Raw genomic sequence first — 23,436 nt, 5'->3', positions numbered from 1 at the left:
ATTCCCCCCTTATTTTTTTGGAAACTGATGTGTTCACAAAAAAATTCTGTATTAAGTGACTTAATTTCAATTACAACAGAGGTTAAGCCCAGTTCAATGCCAAAAAAAGAATAGCTTTAAGATTGATTCTATATAGGAGGGGGACTTTCCATTACATCTTGGGGACAAGCCCCTAGAGGCTGGGGGCGAATCTTCAAGTAAAATATATAAATTATATAACCCAGGCAGGGAGGGGACATTGAGCTGTTTAGTAATAAACAGTTCTTATTTGTTGGTTCAAACTTTGGGGACTTTTAATGAATTTTGATTGGTTGGTTTATTGAGTTGAGTGTCCACACGATTCATCAACTAATTTCATTCTACAGAATGAATAATTTTGTGTATCATCATCTGGAATGTACATCAATTTATCGGCCGTTGTCTTATCCCTTTAGATCCCTGTCTATTACCCATATTTTTCTTGTAGGTGTAAATGACACTGTTGTGAACCAGCTGTTGTCAAAGATCGATGGTGTTGACCAGCTTAACAACATTCTCGTCATTGGTATGACTAACAGGTACACTTTTATTTGATTCATTGATTGTTGAAAAAATCACAGTCTTGATGCTTTTTTAACTCTATTCTAGGGGGTGGAAAGGCTTCAAAATGTATCTGGATTTTCCCAGGGTGATATAGAGCCGATACATGTATGTACATCCCCAATGATGAGACACGATATTAACCCTTCTGTCGATAACAATAAGTGGTTGAAATGAACAAATCAGAATTGATGGACCCAATTTTTTTCTCAAATACCTTTCACACAACTAAAATACGGGGGTTTATTTACCTCCCCTCAATGAAAGAGGTTTAAGGTCCTTGTTAAAGACACCGACAAAATGCTTTTGGGTTGACTTTATGTGTAGTATTTATACAATACTACTTATACTCTTATTTTTATCTTAATTATAGAATGTATACCCTAAACTCTACAGTATCTATGCAGTATATAAAGTGGTTTTTTATAAACTGTTATATGTTAAATCTTGAGCTAAAAAGTAATGAAAAATCAATTTAAATGATAAAATTGTCTAGCAAAGAGACCTGAATATTTTCGTATGAAGTCTAGAAAATATGTAAATTACCCCTTTATGGAGTCATAAATTATGCAAAATTATTTTTAAACTTTTGCCAAACTGCATGTTTTAAATGAAAATGTAGATAAAGAATTAAAAGAACATTTAGATTGAGGTTTACGCTTGCTCTTATATTGTTTTACAGTTTACACCCCGTTATAGCTAAAGATATTGAAATAAGCCTTGTTCAATAAAAGGCTCAACCCGTTATCATTATACTTAAAGATATGAAGACAACGTATGAGGGAACGTGTTTTTTATAAAACTTTGGGGACCAGAAAAAAGTTAAAATGTCCCATTCCTAGCTGGTACAATTATCTAAACTCCTCTTTAAAGCTATATTAATGAATAGAAGACGCTTTGCTAAGACATGAGGTTAATTCTTTTTTAAAAATTTGCACCACTAAATCAGTTTGCCCCACTAAAATTTTAGTGAGGGAAAATTATCCCCTCTAAAACAGTCTCATTATTAGTAAATAGATAATGGATGTAATATCTATATGGATTTATTTCACGATAATCTATTATAGGCGAGACATGATGGACGACGCTCTGCTAAGACCTGGTCGTTTAGAAGTACAAATTGAAATTGGACTTCCAAAGGTAAAAATTTGTATAGTAATACTAAAGTATCTGGAAGTATGAGTGTATTAGGATCGCTTAGGCGGCTTGTTAAGGCTTTTCTGCCTTCCAAAAGATTATTGATCAAAAAATCTTCCATTTTGTATACAAAATTGAAAACTTGTTTGTAATATTAAACCTAAAAGGAAAACAGTAAAAGTGTCTAACTATGACGTCAGAAAAAAATTAACAATTAACCAATGAGAAGCCAGTATTCACAATGGTAAAATATATAGCGGCCTCTCATTGGTTAATTGATAATTTTTTCTGACGTCATAGTTAGACACTTTTACTGTTTTCCCTAAAAGTAAAATGTAAAATTGTGGAAATTTTGTTAAAAGTTAGTCTAATTTAATGTTCTTCTATTTGGCGAGAGTTAGGAGACCAATAAATTTTATCCTTACTGGACGTAAGCAATGGTCAAAGACTTTTATTAAAAAAAAGTATATTAGAGTATGTAAATGTGTGTTTGTCTGTTTTCCTGAAATATCTCAGAATTAATTGATAATGATTTGTGAAATGTTGAAAAACCCTCAAAAATATACCAAAAATAACTGTTCGTTTTAATTTTTCAAGTAAAATGATCCAAAAATAAAGGTTGCTTGAAAAAGAGGCAAATGGAAATCACATTTTTTAGCCCTCTAGCTCTATTAGAAGCTGAGATAATAGTGAAAAAAATGCCATTAAAAGATGCTTGCATATGTACTTAACAAACACAAAAAATGATTATTAGTATTTTTGTCTTTATCTCAAAAGTAAATATAAAATTGTGTTACAACAAATAAAACACTGAGAAAAAAAAGTTGTGAGATAAATTTGCAAGAGTTATATTTCCATAATCCTTATAATAAAGAAATAGGATCTCTTTATGTCTGTCTTTGTTTGTGTACCGAAGGATCTCTCTCTAACCACTGAACCTTACAGGGTAACTTCTCATAGGTCTTATGAAAGTTTATAACTGTTTTAGGAGAAGGTACCAGCAATCTCCCAATAGTAATAGCCCTTAAAATAATGCCCCCCCCCCTAATTTTTTTTAATTACTTTTCTCGTATTCATTCGAATCCGGTGGACAGGAACCGGTTCTCATCCATACGAAAAAATATGTCTAGCACCGTATTATAACCAGTTTTCTACGAATATAAAAATGTACAATCATAAGATTAAAACCAGTTTTTTTAGCCCATGCCTTCGGCATCTCGGGGCTAAAAAACTGGTTTTAATCTTATAATTGTACATTTTATATCCGCTGAAATCCGTTTATAATACGATGCGAGAAATAAATATTCTAAACCAAAATAAAATGGAGTTATGTCGACTTTCCCTCCCCCCTTTGGCCACTAGAAGCATCCAGGGGCGTGATTATAGTAGATTTAAGTATTAATCTATTTATTACGAAAAAAAATCCCTTGAATTCTAAATCATTTTGAAGTTTTGAACAAACTTAAATTCATGCAATGAATATTTCAGCATATGACAACTTTTAACTTGGCTGTAAAATATTTAAAATGTTAAATTGAGTATAGGGGTAAATCTGTTTAAAAGTCTAGCGATGCGGCAACTTTAAATTTCATTCATGTTTTCAACACAAATGGCAACATTTATTCTGGAAATCTAATTTAGGGGAACAGTCCCTTTCGTAACATCGCCCCATAAGGGGCGATGCGTCGTATTTTAAAATGGCTTTTTATAGGTTATTTTAGGTTAGGATAAGTTATATTGGGTTAGGTGATTTCTTCACAGGGTTAGGTAATTGGCCCCGCAGGGTTAGAGCCCCCCGCAGCGCAGGTGCTAGAAACAGGAGAAAAGCTACTGTGAAAAATACGAAGAATCGCCCCATAAGGTGCGATGTTACGAAAGGGACTATACCCAAATTTAGCATTTAGCGTTTTGGTATCATCCTTATATTATGCTTTTAATTTGCTTTTTTATTTGGTGGGTGGGTTTATTTTTGGTCCAGTATTCACATATTTATATGCACGCAAGCACCAATTATTTAATAGTTCTTTTAAAAATTGCAGTGCCAATGGACCATGATTCTGACAAACAAATTCCCTGAAAATTGCAACTTAGCCCACTTACCCCCCTCCCCCTCTTACCCACTTCTCTATAGTTACAACACAAAACAATTTTACGCCAAAATTACGCCACAAAATTATCTAGATTTTCAGCAATTAATTTGCTGTCTCATATAAGAAAAGTTTGTTCTAATACCCAAAGTTTAAAAATAATGAATTTCAAAGCCATTGTCCTGTTCCTTATAACCCTGCAAATATGGGTTTTTGCTTGATGTGATATAATCAGGGTTCTAAAGGGAAAATACAATGGCCGATAAATTGAGGTAATTTCTTTAGCTTATAATTATTGATTGGAAAGTTTGAACACTCATTTAAATGAAACAAAATTCAATAAGTTGTTAGATCAACGAATAAGAAAACTTTATTTTGGGGACTAGTATTACTATTTTTAATAAACAGCCCAAAGTCCACTCCCTCCATGGCGCTATAGCACTATATTTTGCTAAAACTTGTCCCTGACTGGCTTTCATAAAATTTAAATTTTTCTCTAAATACTATACTGTATACATGTTGTAATATGTTATGCAAACAGCCGTTTATGTAACTTTTAAATTTTATTCCTCAACTTTTGTGTTTTCTTTTATAATTATGGGTTACCAGGAGAGAAAGGGGACAATGGGCTCTTTATTACACAAGTCCCTAAAGTTTTAAGATAACTATTTCTTATTCGTTAGTTTTGCAACTTTGGGGACTTTTAAGGAATTTTGATTGTTTGATTCATGAAGTTGTGTGTTCATCATTGGGAATTTACAAAAATTTATTTATAGAGAAATTTATGCATGTTGTTTTCGTAGAATTTTTAATGGAACCTTTCATCAAACATAATCTAAAACAATTGTTTCAAAATATTAAAAGTGACAGACTGACTGACATCAGAAATATCCTAGTTTTAAAATAGCTACGCTATTTTCACGGATTGACAGTCTTTTTGGACTTTTTTAGAAGATTTCCTTGGTCCTCATTATTTTTTACTATTTTTTTTACGAATTTCACCTTAAGTTTTTTTATCATCTCTTGGGGCAAAGCCCCTAGAGGCTAGGAGCGAAGCCGCTAGTAGAATAATATTGTAATAATATTCGCAGAAAAAATGAGGATTAATATTGTATGATTTCAAAATAATTTATTGCCAACAATTTTGCAATTCTTTTTACATTTGTCATTTTTTTCTGCCTTTTTTTCTCTGCTCTCTTTCTGCCTGTCACCACTCTGTATCTTTCTCTATCCTATATAATTTTACCCTAATGTCATTTCTTTTCTGAATGTGAAATTGAATTGGATATTGTGATTAATCTTTCATACTTTTTATATTTATCTGTTCTTCCTTTTCACCTATGATACATTATACATATTAGCGGCTACGCCCCTAGAGGCCTCTAGTGGCACTTTAAATGTTTGTTTTTTTGTTCAAGTCTCTTCAAATTTGATCTTTTTGAGATTTATCTTGGAAGGGTGGTGGCACTCCCCCCCCCCCCCCCCCCACAATAGTTATAAACCTTCCCGGGACCTATGAGAAGCTACCCTATTAAGGAAAGCCCGATCGGTTCAGCGGTGAGCGAGATCCTTTATTACACACAAACAGACAGACAAACAAATAGACATCCTGTTACTTTATTATAAGGATACTTAGCTATCTTTCTATTTAACCATTTGTATATCTTATTTAGTTATATATCCCTCCATCTATCAATGTATTAGGCCATTAACTAACCATTTTTCCGCCATCTATCAATACATCTATCGAGATATCTATCCATCTCAATATCCACATATCTATAAGCTATCTATCTAAATTGCTATTTGTCTATCTAACTATCTACCTATCTAACTAACCACCAATCCTTACATACAACTAATCTATCTATGTACTTGCAGGAAGGTGGACGTCTGCAGATTCTTGGTATCCACACCCGTAAGATGAAGAGTAACGGCAAGCTTGGTGGTGATGTCGACCTCGGAGAGCTAGCTGCCATTACTAAAGTAAATCAACAGAAAATTCATTACAGAATATATCTTTTTATAACAGAAACAGTTTCGTCGTCCGTGTGTGTGTGTGTGTGTGTGTGTGTGTCAGTCTTTCTGTCTTCTAGAAAAATTCTCTGTAACTACTGATTTTGTTCTCCTTTACAGTGTAGCTTCTCAAAGAACCTGTAAAGGTTCACCTTAAGCGTGTAAACCAACGAAACACTTATTCACCTAATTTTCAACTTGTTTCTTCCCAATCGTTTTATCGTGACCCTGATCATTTGGGGCTTAATATCCCTATCTAAACCTAACTTTTTATAAAATAAATATTTAAAATGTAATCATTTCTAGGTTTATTTTTACAGCACTCAAAGTTTTATAATGCATTTTCTTTTTTGATGACTTCACAACTTTGTGAGCTTTCATTTAATTTTGATTGGCTGTTTCATTAAGTTGAGTGTCCAAACGTTTCAACAACTAAATAATTAAAATCTAAAGAGAGATATTTTCTTATCATTTGGGATGTCCATAAATTTATCGACCATTGTCTTATCCCTTTAGATCCCTGTTATTTTCATATGGTTTGTTAATTTAAATAATTGTACAATACATAACTTTGTTGTTATTTTTTATAGAACTTTTCTGGTGCGGAGATTGAAGGTCTGGTAAGAGCTGCACAGTCGTGTGCACTCAACAGGAAGGATGACATACAACCATACATTAACAATATATATTTGCTACGCTTTACAAAATTTTCAAATAATTTATCTTTATTAGTAGTAAAAAGAGAGAAAAGGAGAGATAGAGAGAAAGAAAGATAAATAGAGAAAAAAGAGAGAAAGAATGAAGGAAAAAGTAAGGGAAAGAAAAGAAATAGAGATAAATTAAGAAAGAGAAATATGAGAAAAAAGAAAGGAAAAAATAAAGAGAAAAAGAAAGAGACAATTGAAAGGGATACTTAAAAAAACTAGATATTGAAATAAATGAAAAAAAGTTTTGATATGAAAACAAGTATAATTGTATGCATATGTGGACAGGCTGGTGAAAGCCTCCAGCAAGGTAGAACTGGATCCTGATGCAGCTGAGAAACTCTGTGTGTCCAGGTAAACTTTAATTTTTATTTATTGCATCGTATTATAAAAAAACTTTTCGTGGATATAAAAATGTACAATTATAAGATTAAAACCAGTTTTGTTATCCCTGAGATGCCGAAAAAGACGGGGTAGTTTAAATTAGATTAAAGTAAGACAATAGAGGGAGAAGGTGTTAACATAGCTGTTTGTCCCCATCCTGTGGACCCTGTGCCGATTTTCAATTGAGTCTTTGAACATCAGTCAATGGCGTCGGAAATTTTAACACAGCCAAGTCGTTACATATTGAAATGAAGTAGATTGAGTTTTTTACTCGGGTTAGTAGTTTTGATATTATAAGAGGAGAAAGCAATTTGCTTAAGATTAAAAAATATTCCCAAGACCGGATCCAGTTAGTTATCTGGGTTATACATCTATACTTACTACATTTATTAAGTATATTATGTAGCAATTACGTCTTTTGTATGCTTTACTTTGTATATGATTGTTTATTATTGTCTACAATATATATACCAAGGATAGAGAATATTATGCGAAAAAAAAGAATTTTTGTGATTTTAAGGGATTGTAAAAGTAGAATTAATATTTATGACATTAATACAAGCAACTGTGCCCCTAGCCTCTAGGGGGGAGACAGAGCCCAATACCTTATGAAAGGCATTAATTTAAACTATTAATTTTCGAGATCTTTAGATCCAAACAATGAATTTTTTTTGCTACATATTTTTCCCAAAAGACATCTGTCTATCTATAAGATTGAAGCAACAGATCTGATTAATTACTGGAAATTTTCTACTATTATAGCCTTAAATGATTTACTATTAAAACGCCACTTTAATAGAAGTAATAATAAAAGTTTTTTACAAAATATTTAACCCTTTCTTACAAAAAAAATAACACAAGAAATGTTTGTTTTGATATGCTATGAATATGTTATTGTATTTGCTTTAAGCATTGTTATTAGTCTGGGGATGTAAATAAAAATAATGACAACTGACCCATATACAATATACAATACATTATTAGTTACTTCGCCACTAGATTCTAGTAGAGGACGGGGGAGGTCAAGAAAATAGCCTCAAACCATTTCAAGTTATTTTACACCTTACCTGAAACGTACAATTAAGTAGGATCAGAAATTTTAGATATATGTCATTTAATTGTTATATGATTGTGTCATATTTTTAACAATAGGCATTACTATTTGAAAAATAAAACAATTTCTATTCAATTTAAACTAAAAAGGGATATAAATTTTAATTAGTTTTTCGTTTGCTTTTTGTTCTCTTGTAAAGTTGAAACTCCTTTATAGCTGCTATAAGCTGGTATTTAAATGAACCAATAAAATCCTTTCTCGTATTCATTCGAATCCGGTGGATAGGAACCGGTTCTCATCCATACGAAAAAACTATGTCTAGCATCGTATTATATCCAGCTTTCTACGAATTTAGAAATGTACAATCATAAGATTAAAACCAGTTTTTTTAGCCCATGCCTTCGGCATCTCGGGGCTAAAAAAACTGGTTTTAATCTTATAATTGTACATTCTATATCCGCGGAAAGCCGTTTATAATACGATGCGAGAAATAACTATTCTCGCGGTCTTCGCTTTCTAGGGCAAATTATTCTCTTTTCATATACATTATAACTACTAGCATTATTTTTATCATTTCTTTTTTGTCATTAATTTTGTTGTTGTTGTTTATCCATTATATTTTGTGCTAAACAATAACTAATTATGATATATGAATAACATAATTAGTTCTATACTTATTTTGGTAGGTACTATAAGTATTTGTATATATTTATTCTGCAAAAAAAATTACTTTTGTTACGCTCAATACATAGAATTCGATGAAAAAAATAGTAGGTAGTTTATTATGATTCTAAAAATGTATTTAAAGTAATTTATTAATTGATGAAATAAAGATGTAAGAAACAAACAAAAAAGGTACAAGGTATAACCAACAAGCGAAATGAATCTAAAATAATATTTGGGGGACAAATAATGGAGAGGTCGTCAATTTTACGATGTGTTGCCCCCCAACGACATTTGAAAAACAAGTATAGGTTTCGTGATTTTCTTCCGGATTAATTTCATTATTGATATAAGCTGAAAAAACTATGCAGGGAGGGGATACTGGACTGTAAACTATACCAATACCCAAAGTTTTATTAACTCTTTCTCTCATTAATTGCCCATGGCTTAAAAACTTTGGGTACTTTTATTTAATCTACATTGTCCACACTTTAAAAAATTACTTTAATCTACAATATCATCATATGGTGTACAACAATTTATTGTCCATTTTTGTATTTCTTATGAATTTCTGCTAAAAACACAGTACAAGCTTATTTCTTTATGGTAGACTAAAGGACTGTAAAGCTGATTTTTAATTACAAAAATAATTTATAATTTAATAGTTATTCTTTGCATCGTATGATAAACAGCTTTCCGCGGATATAATATGTACAAATATAAAAAACTGGTTTTAATCTTATGATGTACATTTTTATATTCGTATAAAGCTGGATATAATACAATGCAAGATATAGTTTTTTCGTATGGATGAGAACCGGTTCTAATCCACCGGATATTATTCGGTTTCGAATAAATACGAGAAATATTATTTACTAAGTATATTTGCGATTACTTTTATTTAATGAAATCTTCCAATTTTTAACATTTACAAAACAGCCTGCTTTATTGCATCAAGATCCATGACAGATCTATATAGGAAATAAATGTCTATATATGAGCTCAAGTCTTCCAAGGGTTAAATGTTTAAAACTCATAGTGCTCCAAAAATCCATAATAAACTCTCATTGCCCAGAACGAAAAGACCCAATATTTTACTTTATTAAGAATAAATTCATCTTTTTTATTTCATGTTGCTATTTACATAATGTTGAAGTATTTAATTACTATTCTTAAAACAGAAAATTTAAATTCATAATATAGTAAATTTAAGAAAACTTAGTTCTAAAACAAATTGATTCTAGCGCCACTTTTAATGTGTTCAGATTTACAAACAAAAATTAAAAACATTTTAACCCTTTCGTGACGGTTATATAAAAAAATATATATTGGAAAATAAATTCCTTAATTCAAATTTCATTTTTTAAAGAATGAAAAAAGCATTATTATAAATACGTATCTGAAGATCAAATAAAGAAATCAAAAGAAAAATGGAAGAAAAAGCAAGTGTGAGAGAGAGGTTTTAAAAAAAGAAAACGCTAAGGCAGAATGTTATTACGTTCATAGTATCAAAGGCTTTTATTATAAAACTAGTGAAAAAGCGGCCTTAGGCCGCCTTAGGGTCCGAGTTATTAGAAAAAACCAGAGGGACATTTCAAATTATATAGTAGCTTCTCTACTAAAAAATATTTTAGCAGAAAATCTTACATGAACTTTATATGTCTGTCTGGTACACAATCAGAATTATGATTTACTTTAAAATAAAAATAGAAAGCAAATTTGTCTGTGAGGATTTCGCAGACTAAAAAGCATCATATATTCAATTATCTTTGTTGGTTAGTCCGTCCATTATGCTAAAGTTTTAGTAATTAGATTTTATGGTTTTAGAGATGTATGTTTAAAGTTTACTGTATATATTTCTATTGAAATCTAATGTTTTAACCACATTGTCTATCTTATTAGATTTTTATTATGTTCACTAAGTTTATGGATGTTATCATATGTTTCTTTGTACTCTAATTGAAATGTCTGTCTGTCAGTAAGAAACCGTAAAGGAGTAATTGTGAATTTCTCTTCAGTTATTAAAGATAAATGACTGGAATTAAAAAAAAACATCCCCATACTGATAAACATCCAGTATATAACTTACTTTGTCCGTCCGTCTGTTGGAAAGCTTTGATATGCATCTACTATCAAAGATTTTGTATAAATCTATTGTAAACCTTTCCATGTTTTTTAGCTTTACTAAAGACTTATAAATAATGTTATCCTTGTTAAGCTTTAAAATTTCTTAGAAATTCTTATCCTTATCCTATCAAGAGTAAAGGCACATCAAGTGTAAACCTCGGTGGGTTAGGGCCCCTTGCAAGAATTAGGCTTATGGGAAAAACCTATCCCTTCTAATTTACAATCTTTATAATAAAGTAACAGGATATACATTCTACATGTGTCTGTGTGTACTAAGGGATCTCACTGACCACTGAAACGATATGGTTCTCCTTTACATTGTAGCTTCTCATAGGAACTGGTAAGGTTTATAACTATTTTGGGGGAGAGTACCACAACCGCCCTAGGAGAAATCACCCCTAGAAAATAATAAACCCCCCTCAAAATTTTTTTTTACTTTTTCTTTAAAAAACTGTACTTGAAAGAGGTGGTTTGACTCCCCCCTAACCCAAGGGTCCCTGGATGCCTCTAGGGGCAAAGCCGCTGCTAGTTTATCTATAATACAAAGTCTATAATACAAAGTAGAACGATGTCTGTCTGTTTGTAGCAAAGGATCTTGCTAACCGCTGAACCGATCGGGTTTTCCTTTACAGGGTAGCTTCTCATAGGTCCCGGGAAGGTTTATCTCTATTTTCTTGGGGGGTGGGACACCCCCAACTCCCCCAAAAAATGTAAAATGACCCCCCCCAAAAAAAAAAATATTTTTTTTCTTTTTAAAACTAAAATTAAAATAGTGGGGTCAACTACCCCCCCCCCCCAAAAGAAAAAAAAAATACGAAAAATTGGTTTAATTAAACCTCTTGGGGCGAAGCCGCTAGTTTATAAAATATGGAAGTGTATTTTCAATGCTTGATATGTACTCGATATGGGAAAGCACCCTAAACATCACTTGCTTAATTATTATTAAATATATTTTTTACACGAAGCACCTCTATAATTAGTAATGTCCGTCTGAGGGTAAAACATAATTCTTCATCTGCTATTAAAGATAGACGGCTTTAATTATAATTTAAAAATGTATTTTTCCACTTTATATGCCGTCGGTCTGTCAGTATAGCTTTTAGTATTTCCAGGGAATACTTTATTATCTTATCTTATCTTCTATTCAAGTTTTGTATGATTTAAACATACAACAATAAATAACTAATAAAAATATTTTTATTTGTAAATACATTGTCAATTTGATTTCAATGTCTCATTCTTAATATCTAATCTACTTAACTGATTGGGTTCTCTATTTTATATAAACTTAACATCGGTCCCGTGATGGTTTTAGGCTATTTAATTTTTAGATTTAAGTCTTGGGATGGGTTTAAGCTTTTTTTCTAGTCCGTAGATGATAAAGGGGCAAACGCTAATAATATATAAAGTTTTTTTGTCTGAAGGTTAAAATCTCAATAACTACTAAAGCAATTGGGTTCTCAGTTTTAGGTAAGCTTCAAATAGGTCCCATGGGGGCATTAGGTTATTTCATTTTTAGATGGTTTTAAGCTATTTTTTCTAGCCTGTTTCTGCCCCTTTAATTACAGAGCCCCTGGATGCTAGGTACGCATCCGCTAGATATGCATTCTTTTATTCAGAATTAGAAATATGGATTTTGTTAAAATTTCCCTGACAATTCTATTCCCGTTTTTCTTTGGGGGGGCGGGGGGTTCACTGTATATTCACAGGGGAAATATTAGAAAATAAATATAAATATATTAACTTGCACATAAAGATTACTTCAAGTTAAACTACTTACGTTAGAATTTCTGTCTGGCTGATTTCAGTTATTTATTTTATAATAAAAGCCTTTGATACTATGAACGTAATAACATTCTGCCTTAGCGTTTTCTTTTTTTAAAACCTCTCTCTCACACTTGCTTTTTCTTCCATTTTTCTTTTGATTTCTTTATTTGATCTTCAGATACGTATTTATAATAATGCTTTTTTCATTCTTTAAAAAATGAAATTTGAATTAAGGAATTTATTTTCCAATATATATTTTTTTATATAACCGTCACGAAAGGGTTAAAATGTTTTTAATTTTTGTTTGTAAATCTGAACACATTAAAAGTGGCGCTAGAATCAATTTGTTTTAGAACTAAGTTTTCTTAAATTTACTATATTATGAATTTAAATTTTCTGTTTTAAGAATAGTAATTAAATACTTCAACATTATGTAAATAGCAACATGAAATAAAAAAGATGAATTTATTCTTAATAAAGTAAAATATTGGGTCTTTTCGTTCTGGGCAATGAGAGTTTATTATGGATTTTTGGAGCACTATGAGTTTTAAACATTTAACCCTTGGAAGACTTGAGCTCATATATAGACATTTATTTCCTATATAGATCTGTCATGGATCTTGATGCAATAAAGCAGGCTGTTTTGTAAATGTTAAAAATTGGAAGATTTCATTAAATAAAAGTAATCGCAAATATACTTAGTAAATAAATAACTGAAATCAGCCAGACAGAAATTCTAACGTAAGTAGTTTAACTTGAAGTAATCTTTATGTGCAAGTTAATATATTTATATTTATTTTCTAATATTTCCCCTGTGAATATACAGTGAACCCCCCGCCCCCCCAAAGAAAAACGGGAATAGAATTGTCAGGGAAATTTTAACAAAATCCATATTTCTAATTCTGAATAAAAGAATGCATATCTAGCGGATGCGTACCTAGCATCCAGGGGCTCTGTAATTAAAGGGGCAGAAACAGGCTAGAAAAAATAGCTTAAAACCATCTAAAAATGAAATAACCTAATGCCCCCATGGGACCTATTTGAAGCTTACCTAAAACTGAGAACCCAATTGCTTTAGTAGTTATTGAGATTTTAACCTTCAGACAAAAAAAACTTTATATATTATTAGCGTTTGCCCCTTTATCATCTACGGACTAGAAAAAAAGCTTAAACCCATCCCAAGACTTAAATCTAAAAATTAAATAGCCTAAAACCATCACGGGACCGATGTTAAGTTTATATAAAATAGAGAACCCAATCAGTTAAGTAGATTAGATATTAAGAATGAGACATTGAAATCAAATTGACAATGTATTTACAAATAAAAATATTTTTATTAGTTATTTATTGTTGTATGTTTAAATCATACAAAACTTGAATAGAAGATAAGATAAGATAATAAAGTCTTCCCTGGAAATACTAAAAGCTATACTGACAGACCGACGGCATATAAAGTGGAAAAATACATTTTTAAATTATAATTAAAGCCGTCTATCTTTAATAGCAGATGAAGAATTATGTTTTACCCTCAGACGGACATTACTAATTATAGAGGTGCTTCGTGTAAAAAATATATTTAATAATAATTAAGCAAGTGATGTTTAGGGTGCTTTCCCATATCGAGTACATATCAAGCATTGAAAATACACTTCCATATTTTATAAACTAGCGGCTTCGCCCCAAGAGGTTTAATTAAACCAATTTTTCGTATTTTTTTTTTCTTTTGGGGGGGGGGGGTAGTTGACCCCACTATTTTAATTTTAGTTTTAAAAAGAAAAAAAATATTTTTTTTTTGGGGGGGGGTCATTTTACATTTTTTGGGGGAGTTGGGGGTGTCCCACCCCCCAAGAAAATAGAGATAAACCTTCCCGGGACCTATGAGAAGCTACCCTGTAAAGGAAAACCCGATCGGTTCAGCGGTTAGCAAGATCCTTTGCTACAAACAGACAGACATCGTTATACTTTGTATTATAGACTTTGTATTATAGATAAACTAGCAGCGGCTTTGCCCCTAGAGGCATCCAGGGACCCTTGGGTTAGGGGGGAGTCAAACCACCTCTTTCAAGTACAGTTTTTTAAAGAAAAAGTAAAAAAAAATTTTGAGGGGGGTTTATTATTTTCTAGGGGTGATTTCTCCTAGGGCGGTTGTGGTACTCTCCCCCAAAATAGTTATAAACCTTACCAGTTCCTATGAGAAGCTACAATGTAAAGGAGAACCATATCGTTTCAGTGGTCAGTGAGATCCCTTAGTACACACAGACACATGTAGAATGTATATCCTGTTACTTTATTATAAAGATTGTAAATTAGAAGGGATAGGTTTTTCCCATAAGCCTAATTCTTGCAAGGGGCCCTAACCCACCGAGGTTTACACTTGATGTGCCTTTACTCTTGATAGGATAAGGATAAGAATTTCTAAGAAATTTTAAAGCTTAACAAGGATAACATTATTTATAAGTCTTTAGTAAAGCTAAAAAACATGGAAAGGTTTACAATAGATTTATACAAAATCTTTGATAGTAGATGCATATCAAAGCTTTCCAACAGACGGACGGACAAAGTAAGTTATATACTGGATGTTTATCAGTATGGGGATGTTTTTTTTTAATTCCAGTCATTTATCTTTAATAACTGAAGAGAAATTCACAATTACTCCTTTACGGTTTCTTACTGACAGACAGACATTTCAATTAGAGTACAAAGAAACATATGATAACATCCATAAACTTAGTGAACATAATAAAAATCTAATAAGATAGACAATGTGGTTAAAACATTAGATTTCAATAGAAATATATACAGTAAACTTTAAACATACATCTCTAAAACCATAAAATCTAATTACTAAAACTTTAGCATAATGGACGGACTAACCAACAAAGATAATTGAATATATGATGCTTTTTAGTCTGCGAAATCCTCACAGACAAATTTGCTTTCTATTTTTATTTTAAAGTAAATCACAATTCTGATTGTGTACCAGACAGACATATAAAGTTCATGTAAGATTTTCTGCTAAAATATTTTTTAGTAGAGAAGCTACTCTATAATTTGAAATGTCCCTCTGGTTTTTTCTAATAACTCGGACCCTAAGGCGGCCTAAGGCCGCTTTTTCACTAGTTCTATATAATACACAATTTTTTATTGAAATAATGAAATCATTTTTAATGGTACAATCTAGATATGATACATTACTATAACACATTTTTTATAAATTCATAAAAAGGAGTAGAAATAAATATGGACAGTCTTTTTAATGATATAAACTAAAGCATAATATGGTACATTAAGCTTGTCCATTCATCTTAGTATATAACACAGATAGTGTAATAGATAAACTTACATAATCTATAATACAAAGTAGAATGATGTCTGTCTGTCCGTCTGTCTGTCTGTCCGTCCGTCCGTCCCTTAGGATCTTGGTAACCACTGAACCGATCGGATTCTACTCTTCAGGGTATATACCTATTGGTCCTGTGGTGGTTTTAAGCTATTTTCTTGAGGGTTGGGACACCCCCCCCAAAAAAAAAAAATAATTTTCTTAGGAACAAGCACCAGAAGTAATTTTTTTTAATTATCTCTTTGGACAAAGCCCCTAGAGGCTAGGGGCGAAGCCGCTAGTACATATATAATACAAGGATGACAATATTCATAAAAAAAAATAAAAATAAAAATAAAATTTTTTTTCACTACTATTTTTAAATAAATATGAAAAATTGGTTTCTTTAACATTTGTTTTTATATGGTATAATAATAAGAGAGGATATTATAAAGTAAATTATAGAATAGCTATATTGTTATACTAAAAAGAAATAAACTGCATCTATTGTTGATTCCCTTCAGAGAGTGAGGGGACATTGGACTGTTCCTTACTCTAGTCCCTAAAGTTTTATAAAAGTTTTCTTATTCTTCGCCACAACAACATTGGGGACTTTAATTGAGATTAGTTGGTTGATCAAGTTGAGTGTCCAAACGATTCACCCAATAATTGTAATCTACACAAGGATTAAATTTGTGTATCATCATTGGGGTTGTACATTTATTTATCAGCCATCGTCTTATCCCTTAAGATCCCTGTTTCCCTTTTTCTTTCTTTGATCTCACTTTCTATACAATTATAAGAGACTGCAACTTTTATTCAATGTTGTATGTGTCTCCCCAGTCCCCTAGTCAGGAAGGAAGGGGACAATAGGCTGTTTATTACACTAGTCCCCAAAGTTTGTAATAACTTTTTCTTATCGGTTGGCTTAACAACTTTGTGGACTTTTTGATCAAATTTTGATTGGTTGATTCATTAATTTGAGTGTGAAAATCTGTCAACCCCTAATTGTAATCTGGAGAAAGGTTAATTTTATGTATCAAAATTTAAGATACACATCAATTTATCTGCCATTGTCTAATTCCTTTAGATCCCTGTTACATAGTAGTTTATCTGTTATTTCTCTCATCATGTAACCATTTCTGTCTAACAAATATATCTATACGAAGTGTTATTTTTCTTTATGACTTATTGAAAGAAGGCATAAAATTTTTTTCGGGTATAGTCCCTTTCATGGCAACGCCTCTTTACACTGCGGGTCAATCGCTTAACTTAACCTAACCTAACATAACCTATTAAAAGCTACTGTGAAATTACGAGGAATCGCACCTCAAGAGGCGTTGTCACGTAAGGGACTATACTCGTTTTTTCTTGTTCCATCAATGCTAATGTTTTCATGTCATAAAATTTTGTACCCCTACTCTTCTCTGATATTAATAAAGTTTTGAATTTTCTTTCATTTAGCATATACAACCTTTGTCTTGAAGTTCATAATTGGGATGCACATCAAGTTTGGCGTCTATTGTCATATCTATTAAGACCACTGTGTATAGGAACTATTTCAACATCTTTAGAATAACGGGGTATATGGGAATGAATAAGCCCCGAAAAAAATCTAGATAATTTTATGTTGTTCAGCATTTTTTTCTGACGATTATTTGTACCTGATTATGTGTGTGTGTGTGTATGTGTGTGATTGTGTATGTGTGTGTGTATGAGATTGTGTAATATTCATGAATGGGGTTAATTGTCTTGATATCCTTTGTATATAATGGAATGTAAACTTTTTATTTGTCTGAATGTGAGGGGGGAGAATGTGTGTGAAATGTCTGGGTAATAGAAATGCATAAGGATATATGATGGAATTCTTTTTCCTTTCTCGTTGTTAGAAAAAATATCAATGAAATGATTTTGCATTGATTTTTGAAAGAATCTAATTTAAAGAAACCAGAAGTTTTAGAGATCTAAAGCAGCAAACAGATAGACAAAATGGTTCGTTCCACAAAAATGAAAAAAAAGGGGGTTGGTAATTTTTTTCTCCTGTGCTAACCCGTGATTGGCTACCCAGTACCCAATATAACCTATCCTAATCTGACCTAAAATAATAAATAAACAAACTAAGAACTAACCGCCTCCTCCCTTAGAACAGGTGGAGGGGATGGTGGTTTCTTTGCACGACAAGGAACTTTTAAGGAAAACACTGACAAACCTTTGACTTTAATATGAATAATTTTTAAGGTCTGACTTCATGCATGCTATGGAGAATGATATCAAGCCTGCTTTTGGTGCAGCAGCTGAAGTCCTGGAAGGTTTCATCTCAAGAGGTGTTATCAACTGGGGAGAACCTGTACAAAGTAAGAAAATTTTGCCAATTATTACTTAAAGGTTTCGTGATTTTTTTTCAGCTCAAATTTTATGCTTAATTATCCCTTTCGGGAAGAGTGAAAAAGTTTTGAATGTCCCTTCCTTAAATATTTTTAATGGTTACTTTCAATAGGTATAGATGTACATAAACTTTTTAAAAATTAAAGTAAACAATTTATCTTAACCTATTAAACATTAAGAAGTTTAGAAGTTGGTATTATCTATCTGTTTATCTAAGTACTAGCGGCTTCGCCCCTAGCCTCTAGGGGCTTTGCCCCAAGAGGTTTGATCAACCTAATTTTTGGTATTTTAGATTTAAAAAAAAAAAGTAAAAAAAAAATTTTTTTGGGGGGGGGGTTCATTTTTTGGGGAGTTGGGGGTGTCCCACCCCCCAAGAAAATAGCTTAAAACCATCACAGGACCAGTAGGTATATTCCCTAAAGAGTAGAGCCCAATCGGTTCAGTGGTTACTGAGATCTTAAGCTTCAGACGGACAGACAGACGGACAGACAGACGGACAGACAGACGGACAGACGGACAGACAGACAGACAGACAGACATCGTTCTACTTTGTATTATAGATATATCTATACATATCCATCTAACTATTCATCTACATATGTATCTATTTATTCATTAATTTATCTAGATGTATTGGATGATGGAGAGCTGTTGATCCAACAGGCTGCCAGCTCTGATGGTCCTGGTCTTGTCAGGTACAAGTGACTTTAATTTATCACTTTTTGTAAAATAACCAAAGACCTGCCTAGGAAAATATAACAAAATTGTAATGCTATTTTTGGTGGTTTCCCTCAAATTGCATTTAATGACAAGCAAAAGTAAAAAAAAAACCTGTTTTTACTCTTTTTTTAGGTGTCAGGTTAGGTTAAGTAAAGGTTAGAAGAGCACTGCAGGGTTACAGACCTCAACAGAGGCTCAAACTTTGTTATATAAATTATTAACAATGAGACCTGCGAGTGGGAGAGGGGGGGGGGGCTTTGATTCTTTTCCTATGGTAAATAAATAGGTTTGAGTGAAAGTACTTTTTTTTAGTGTGTTTGCTAGCGGCTATCTATCTATCTATCTAACTATTATATCTTGTGTGTTGCTAGAGAGAGCACCCAATGCTGGTAAAACCTTTCTGGCGGCTAAGCATATCTATCTAATTATCTATCTATTTATATATCTATATATCTGTTATTCTTAGTGTGTTGCTAGAGGGAGCCTCAAATGCTGGTAAAACTGCCCTGGCGGCTATCTTTATCTATCTATCTATCCATCTATCTATTATTTTTAGTGTGTTGCTAGAGGGAGCACCCAATGCTGGTAAAACCGCCCTTGCGGCTAAGTTGGCCAAAATGTCGGACTTCCCATTTGTCAAGGTATATATAATTTTGTCTGACTATATATCTTCTATATATTAGTCTAAATTCACTAGAGGCTACGCAATTAAAAGCATCTAGGGGCATTTAAATAAAGTGCACCCGTATTCTGTCGTTATTTGAGAAAACAAAGTATTTTTCTACATTTTGGTGAGAGGGGTACCTTTTTTTCCTTAGAGAAGCTAAATTGTAAAGGAGAATCCTATCGGAGTCAGCTAAATATTTACACTATCTATCATTCCGTCAAACTATAAATCTTTCTATCTATCTAACCATTTATCTTTCTATCTATCTATCTAGATCTGCAGTCCCGATGACATGGTAGGATTTACTGAGTCAGCTAAATGTATTCAGATCAGAAAAATATTTGATGATGCTTACAGGTCATATTTTTATAAAATTATATAACCTAATATACTGGGACGTACAAGCTTTTTATTGGAGGGGGGTAAAATAAGGGGGTTCTAAGCATTGAGAGGGGTAATCTAATATATTTTGAGGATGTTGAGGGGGGTAAAATTAGGGGCTTCAAAGATTGAGTGGGGTAAACACCCCTTTACCCCCACCTTTGGACTTTTAAGCCCCTATATCTTAGATTTTTTGGGTTTTTTTTGCTTTTTTCTAAACGTTGTTACTCCATTTTATCTATCAATCTAAATATCAAGCCTCGGCAACCGCGATTAAGCCTCAAATTTAAATCCGTTTGTATCCTGTACAATTTTTTTAAAAGAGGGACTGCCATATTTTGTTCAGGTTAAGACTTCCAACTGATTTTTAAAATTGTAAAGGGTTGATTTCCCTGAGGCTTACTTGAGGATTAGGCTGCCGATATTATATTCAACTAGAAAGTTATGATGGTTTGTACAAATGGATTTAAGATTGCTGGACTATTGACCTATTTATTCATCTATCTATCTATCTATCTACCCATCCATCCATATATGCATCTACCCCTTTACCAATCTACCCATCTATCCATCTACCTATATATTCATCTACCTATTTATTCATAAATCCATCTGCCAAACTATTCATTAATCCATCTGCCCATCTATTTATTAAACCATCTATCCATATCTATCAACTCATCTATCCATCTACCAATCTATCTATCTATCTATCTATATATCTATCTATCTATCTATCTATCTATCTATCTATCTATCTATCTATCTATCTATCTATCTATCTATCTATCTATCTATCTATCTATCTATCTATCTATCTATCTATCTATCTATCTATCTATCTATCTATCTATCTATCTATCTATCTATCTATCTAGATCTATGATGTCCTGTGTATTGGTTGATAATGTAGAAAGGTTGCTAGACTATGGACCTATTGGACCAAGATATTCTAATCTAACCCTACAGGTTCATTAAATTATAAATAAAAAATTTTATTAATTTGAAGCAACAAATAGTTTTACCCTATCCTTCTATTTGGTCATATAAATATTGAAAAGAAATATTACAATTATAACAATTATTTTATAGAATCATGCATATAACACTATTAATATATAGCTTATTAACTTAGAATATGATATACCAGCGGCTACGTCCCTAGAGGCCTTTAGGGACACGTAAAATAAATTGTTTCTTTTCAATCTATTTTAAAATCAGCTCTTTACCAAGAATATTTTTTTCGTCGATAGATGGTGTTAGTTATGTTTTAGGTAATTGCAAAAATGTCCACAGGGCGGTGTTTTTTTATATTTTTGCCGATTTCTCTGGAGAGGGTGGTGGTACCCTACCCAAAAATAGTTATAAACATTCCCTGTTAAGGAGAACCCGATCGATTCAGCGGTTAGCGAGATTCTTCGGTACAGACAATCAAACAAACATCCTGTTACTTTATTATAAGGATAAACTGCAATTAGAATGATCATATTTATTTAGGCACTGCTAGTTCTTCTGAAGAGAAACCCACCCAAGGGGAAGAGGTTGTTGGTTATTTGCACTACTAGCAGAAAAGAGGTAAACAAAAAATTTTATTAATTTGAAGACATTTGTTACAGGGATCTAAAATGATAAGAGGATGGAGATAAATTAATGTACATACTCGATGATGATACACAAAATTAACCCTTCTGTAGATTAAAATTAAAGGTTAAAACTTGAAAGACTCTAACTAATGAACCAACCAATCAAATTCAATAAAAGTCTCCTAAGTTGTCAAACTAAAGAACAATAAAACGTTATTATAAAAGTTTGGGTACTAGTGTATTAAACAGCCCAATGTGCTTTCCCTCCCTGAAATTGTTGAGATCTATTCTATACTACACTGCGTCATACTAGAGACGAAAATTAAACTAATATATATTCATAGTTACGACTCCTGGCAAAAAATGCCAAGGTTTGGGAAAAGGCTTTTTTGCATCGGTAAATAGTGCATGAAATTACCTTTTTTGTAGGTTTTGGATCAAATGGAGATGTTGCCAGCTTTTACTGATGTTCTACATGTTGCCAACCTAACTCAAGATGCTCAGGTATATATTTATCTATCTATAATGTAGCCAACCTTTACTGAAGTTCTACATGTTGCCAACCTAACTTAAGATACTCAGGTTACTATCTAACTATCTATAATTTTGTCAGCCTTACCTGAAGTTCTACATGTTGCCAACCTAACTCAAGATGCTCAGGTATATATCTATATATCCATAATGTTGCCAGCCTTTACTAATGTTCTACATGTTGCCAGCCTAACTCAAGATGCTTAGGTATCTATCTATGTATAAATTATGTTGCCATCCTTTACTGGTGTTCTAATGTTGCCAACCTAACTCAAGATGCTCAGGTATCTATCTATCTATAATGTTGTCAGCTTTTACTGATGTTTTACATGTTGCCAACCTAACTCAAGATGCTCAGTTATCTATCTATCTATAATGTTGCCAACTTTTACTGATGTTCTACATGTTGCCAACCTAACTCAAGATGCTCAGGTATCTATCTATCTATAATGTTGCTACCCTTTACTGATGTTCTACATGTTGCCAACCTAATTCAAGATGCTCAGGTTGTTATTATCTATCTTTCTATAATGTTGCCAGCCTTTAGTGATGCTCTACATGTTGCCAACCTAACTCAAGATGCTTAGGTACCAATATATTTATAAAGTTGCCAGCCTTTACTGATGCTCTACATGCTGCCAACCTAACTTTAGAAGCTCAGGTTACTATCTACTTTTCTATACTGTTGTCAGCCTTTACTAATGTTCTACATGTTGCCAGCCTAACTCAAGATGCTTAGGTATGTATGAATTATGTTGCCATCCTTTACTGGTGTTCTAAAGTTGCCAACCTAACTCAAGATGCTTAGGTATCTATCTATCTATATATTGGTATTCTAAATAATTTTATATCTTTATAGTTTACATACTCTTCTTTCTAAACTTATTTCAGTTCAGGTGTTCTATTCCTCGTTAAACACCTGACCATTTTTCTTAAGGGATAAGACAATGGCCGACAAATTGATGTACATTGTACATCCTTATACATGAATACAATAAAGTCCCCCCCCCCCAAAAAAAAAAAAAAAATTTGAGAACTAGTGGAATAAACAAACATCCTAATGTCTAAAATTTATAAAATGTTAGTTTGAACCTTTCAATCAAGATAAAAAAAGAAATAAAATACAAAATAAAAACTTTTAAAACAATGAAAGAGCGTAAATTTACTGTTTAATTTTAAGGGATTTTTTTTTAATTGAAAAAAATAGGGAAAATGGGAAATAATAGAAGAAATCCCATAATATAAAGTAGTAGGTTTGTTTGTTCTAAAGCTAAAGACCTCGGAATTTGCTAATCTAAATAGGTTATACTTTTTAGGGAAGTTATATAAATG

The 23,436-nt window shown here is 32.1% G+C and overlaps 1 protein-coding gene across 1 annotated transcript in view; it reads left to right on the top strand.

Annotated features, from left to right (window-relative positions):
* Positions 1–23,436, top strand: part of LOC145324847 (vesicle-fusing ATPase 1-like) — a 59,015-nt gene that overhangs the window by 33,086 nt on the left and 2,493 nt on the right. The window contains exons 15-26 of the mRNA XM_080167538.1: positions 467–557; positions 1,647–1,719; positions 5,685–5,789; positions 6,410–6,472; positions 6,813–6,877; positions 18,076–18,191; positions 18,851–18,917; positions 19,499–19,583; positions 19,884–19,966; positions 20,869–20,959; positions 21,488–21,565; positions 22,003–22,077. Coding sequence (XP_080023664.1) covers positions 467–557; positions 1,647–1,719; positions 5,685–5,789; positions 6,410–6,472; positions 6,813–6,877; positions 18,076–18,191; positions 18,851–18,917; positions 19,499–19,583; positions 19,884–19,966; positions 20,869–20,959; positions 21,488–21,565; positions 22,003–22,077 — 992 coding nt within the window. The remainder of the gene's footprint in view (positions 1–466; positions 558–1,646; positions 1,720–5,684; positions 5,790–6,409; positions 6,473–6,812; positions 6,878–18,075; positions 18,192–18,850; positions 18,918–19,498; positions 19,584–19,883; positions 19,967–20,868; positions 20,960–21,487; positions 21,566–22,002; positions 22,078–23,436) is intronic.

This window comes from Acartia tonsa, chromosome 7 (genome assembly GCF_053477335.1).
Source record: "Acartia tonsa isolate MP-2025a chromosome 7, ASM5347733v1, whole genome shotgun sequence".
In the NCBI taxonomy this organism is placed as follows: domain Eukaryota; kingdom Metazoa; phylum Arthropoda; class Copepoda; order Calanoida; family Acartiidae; genus Acartia; species Acartia tonsa.
The sequence above is the reverse complement of the archived record's forward strand: the minus strand, read 5'-3'. Positions and strand labels throughout refer to the sequence as shown.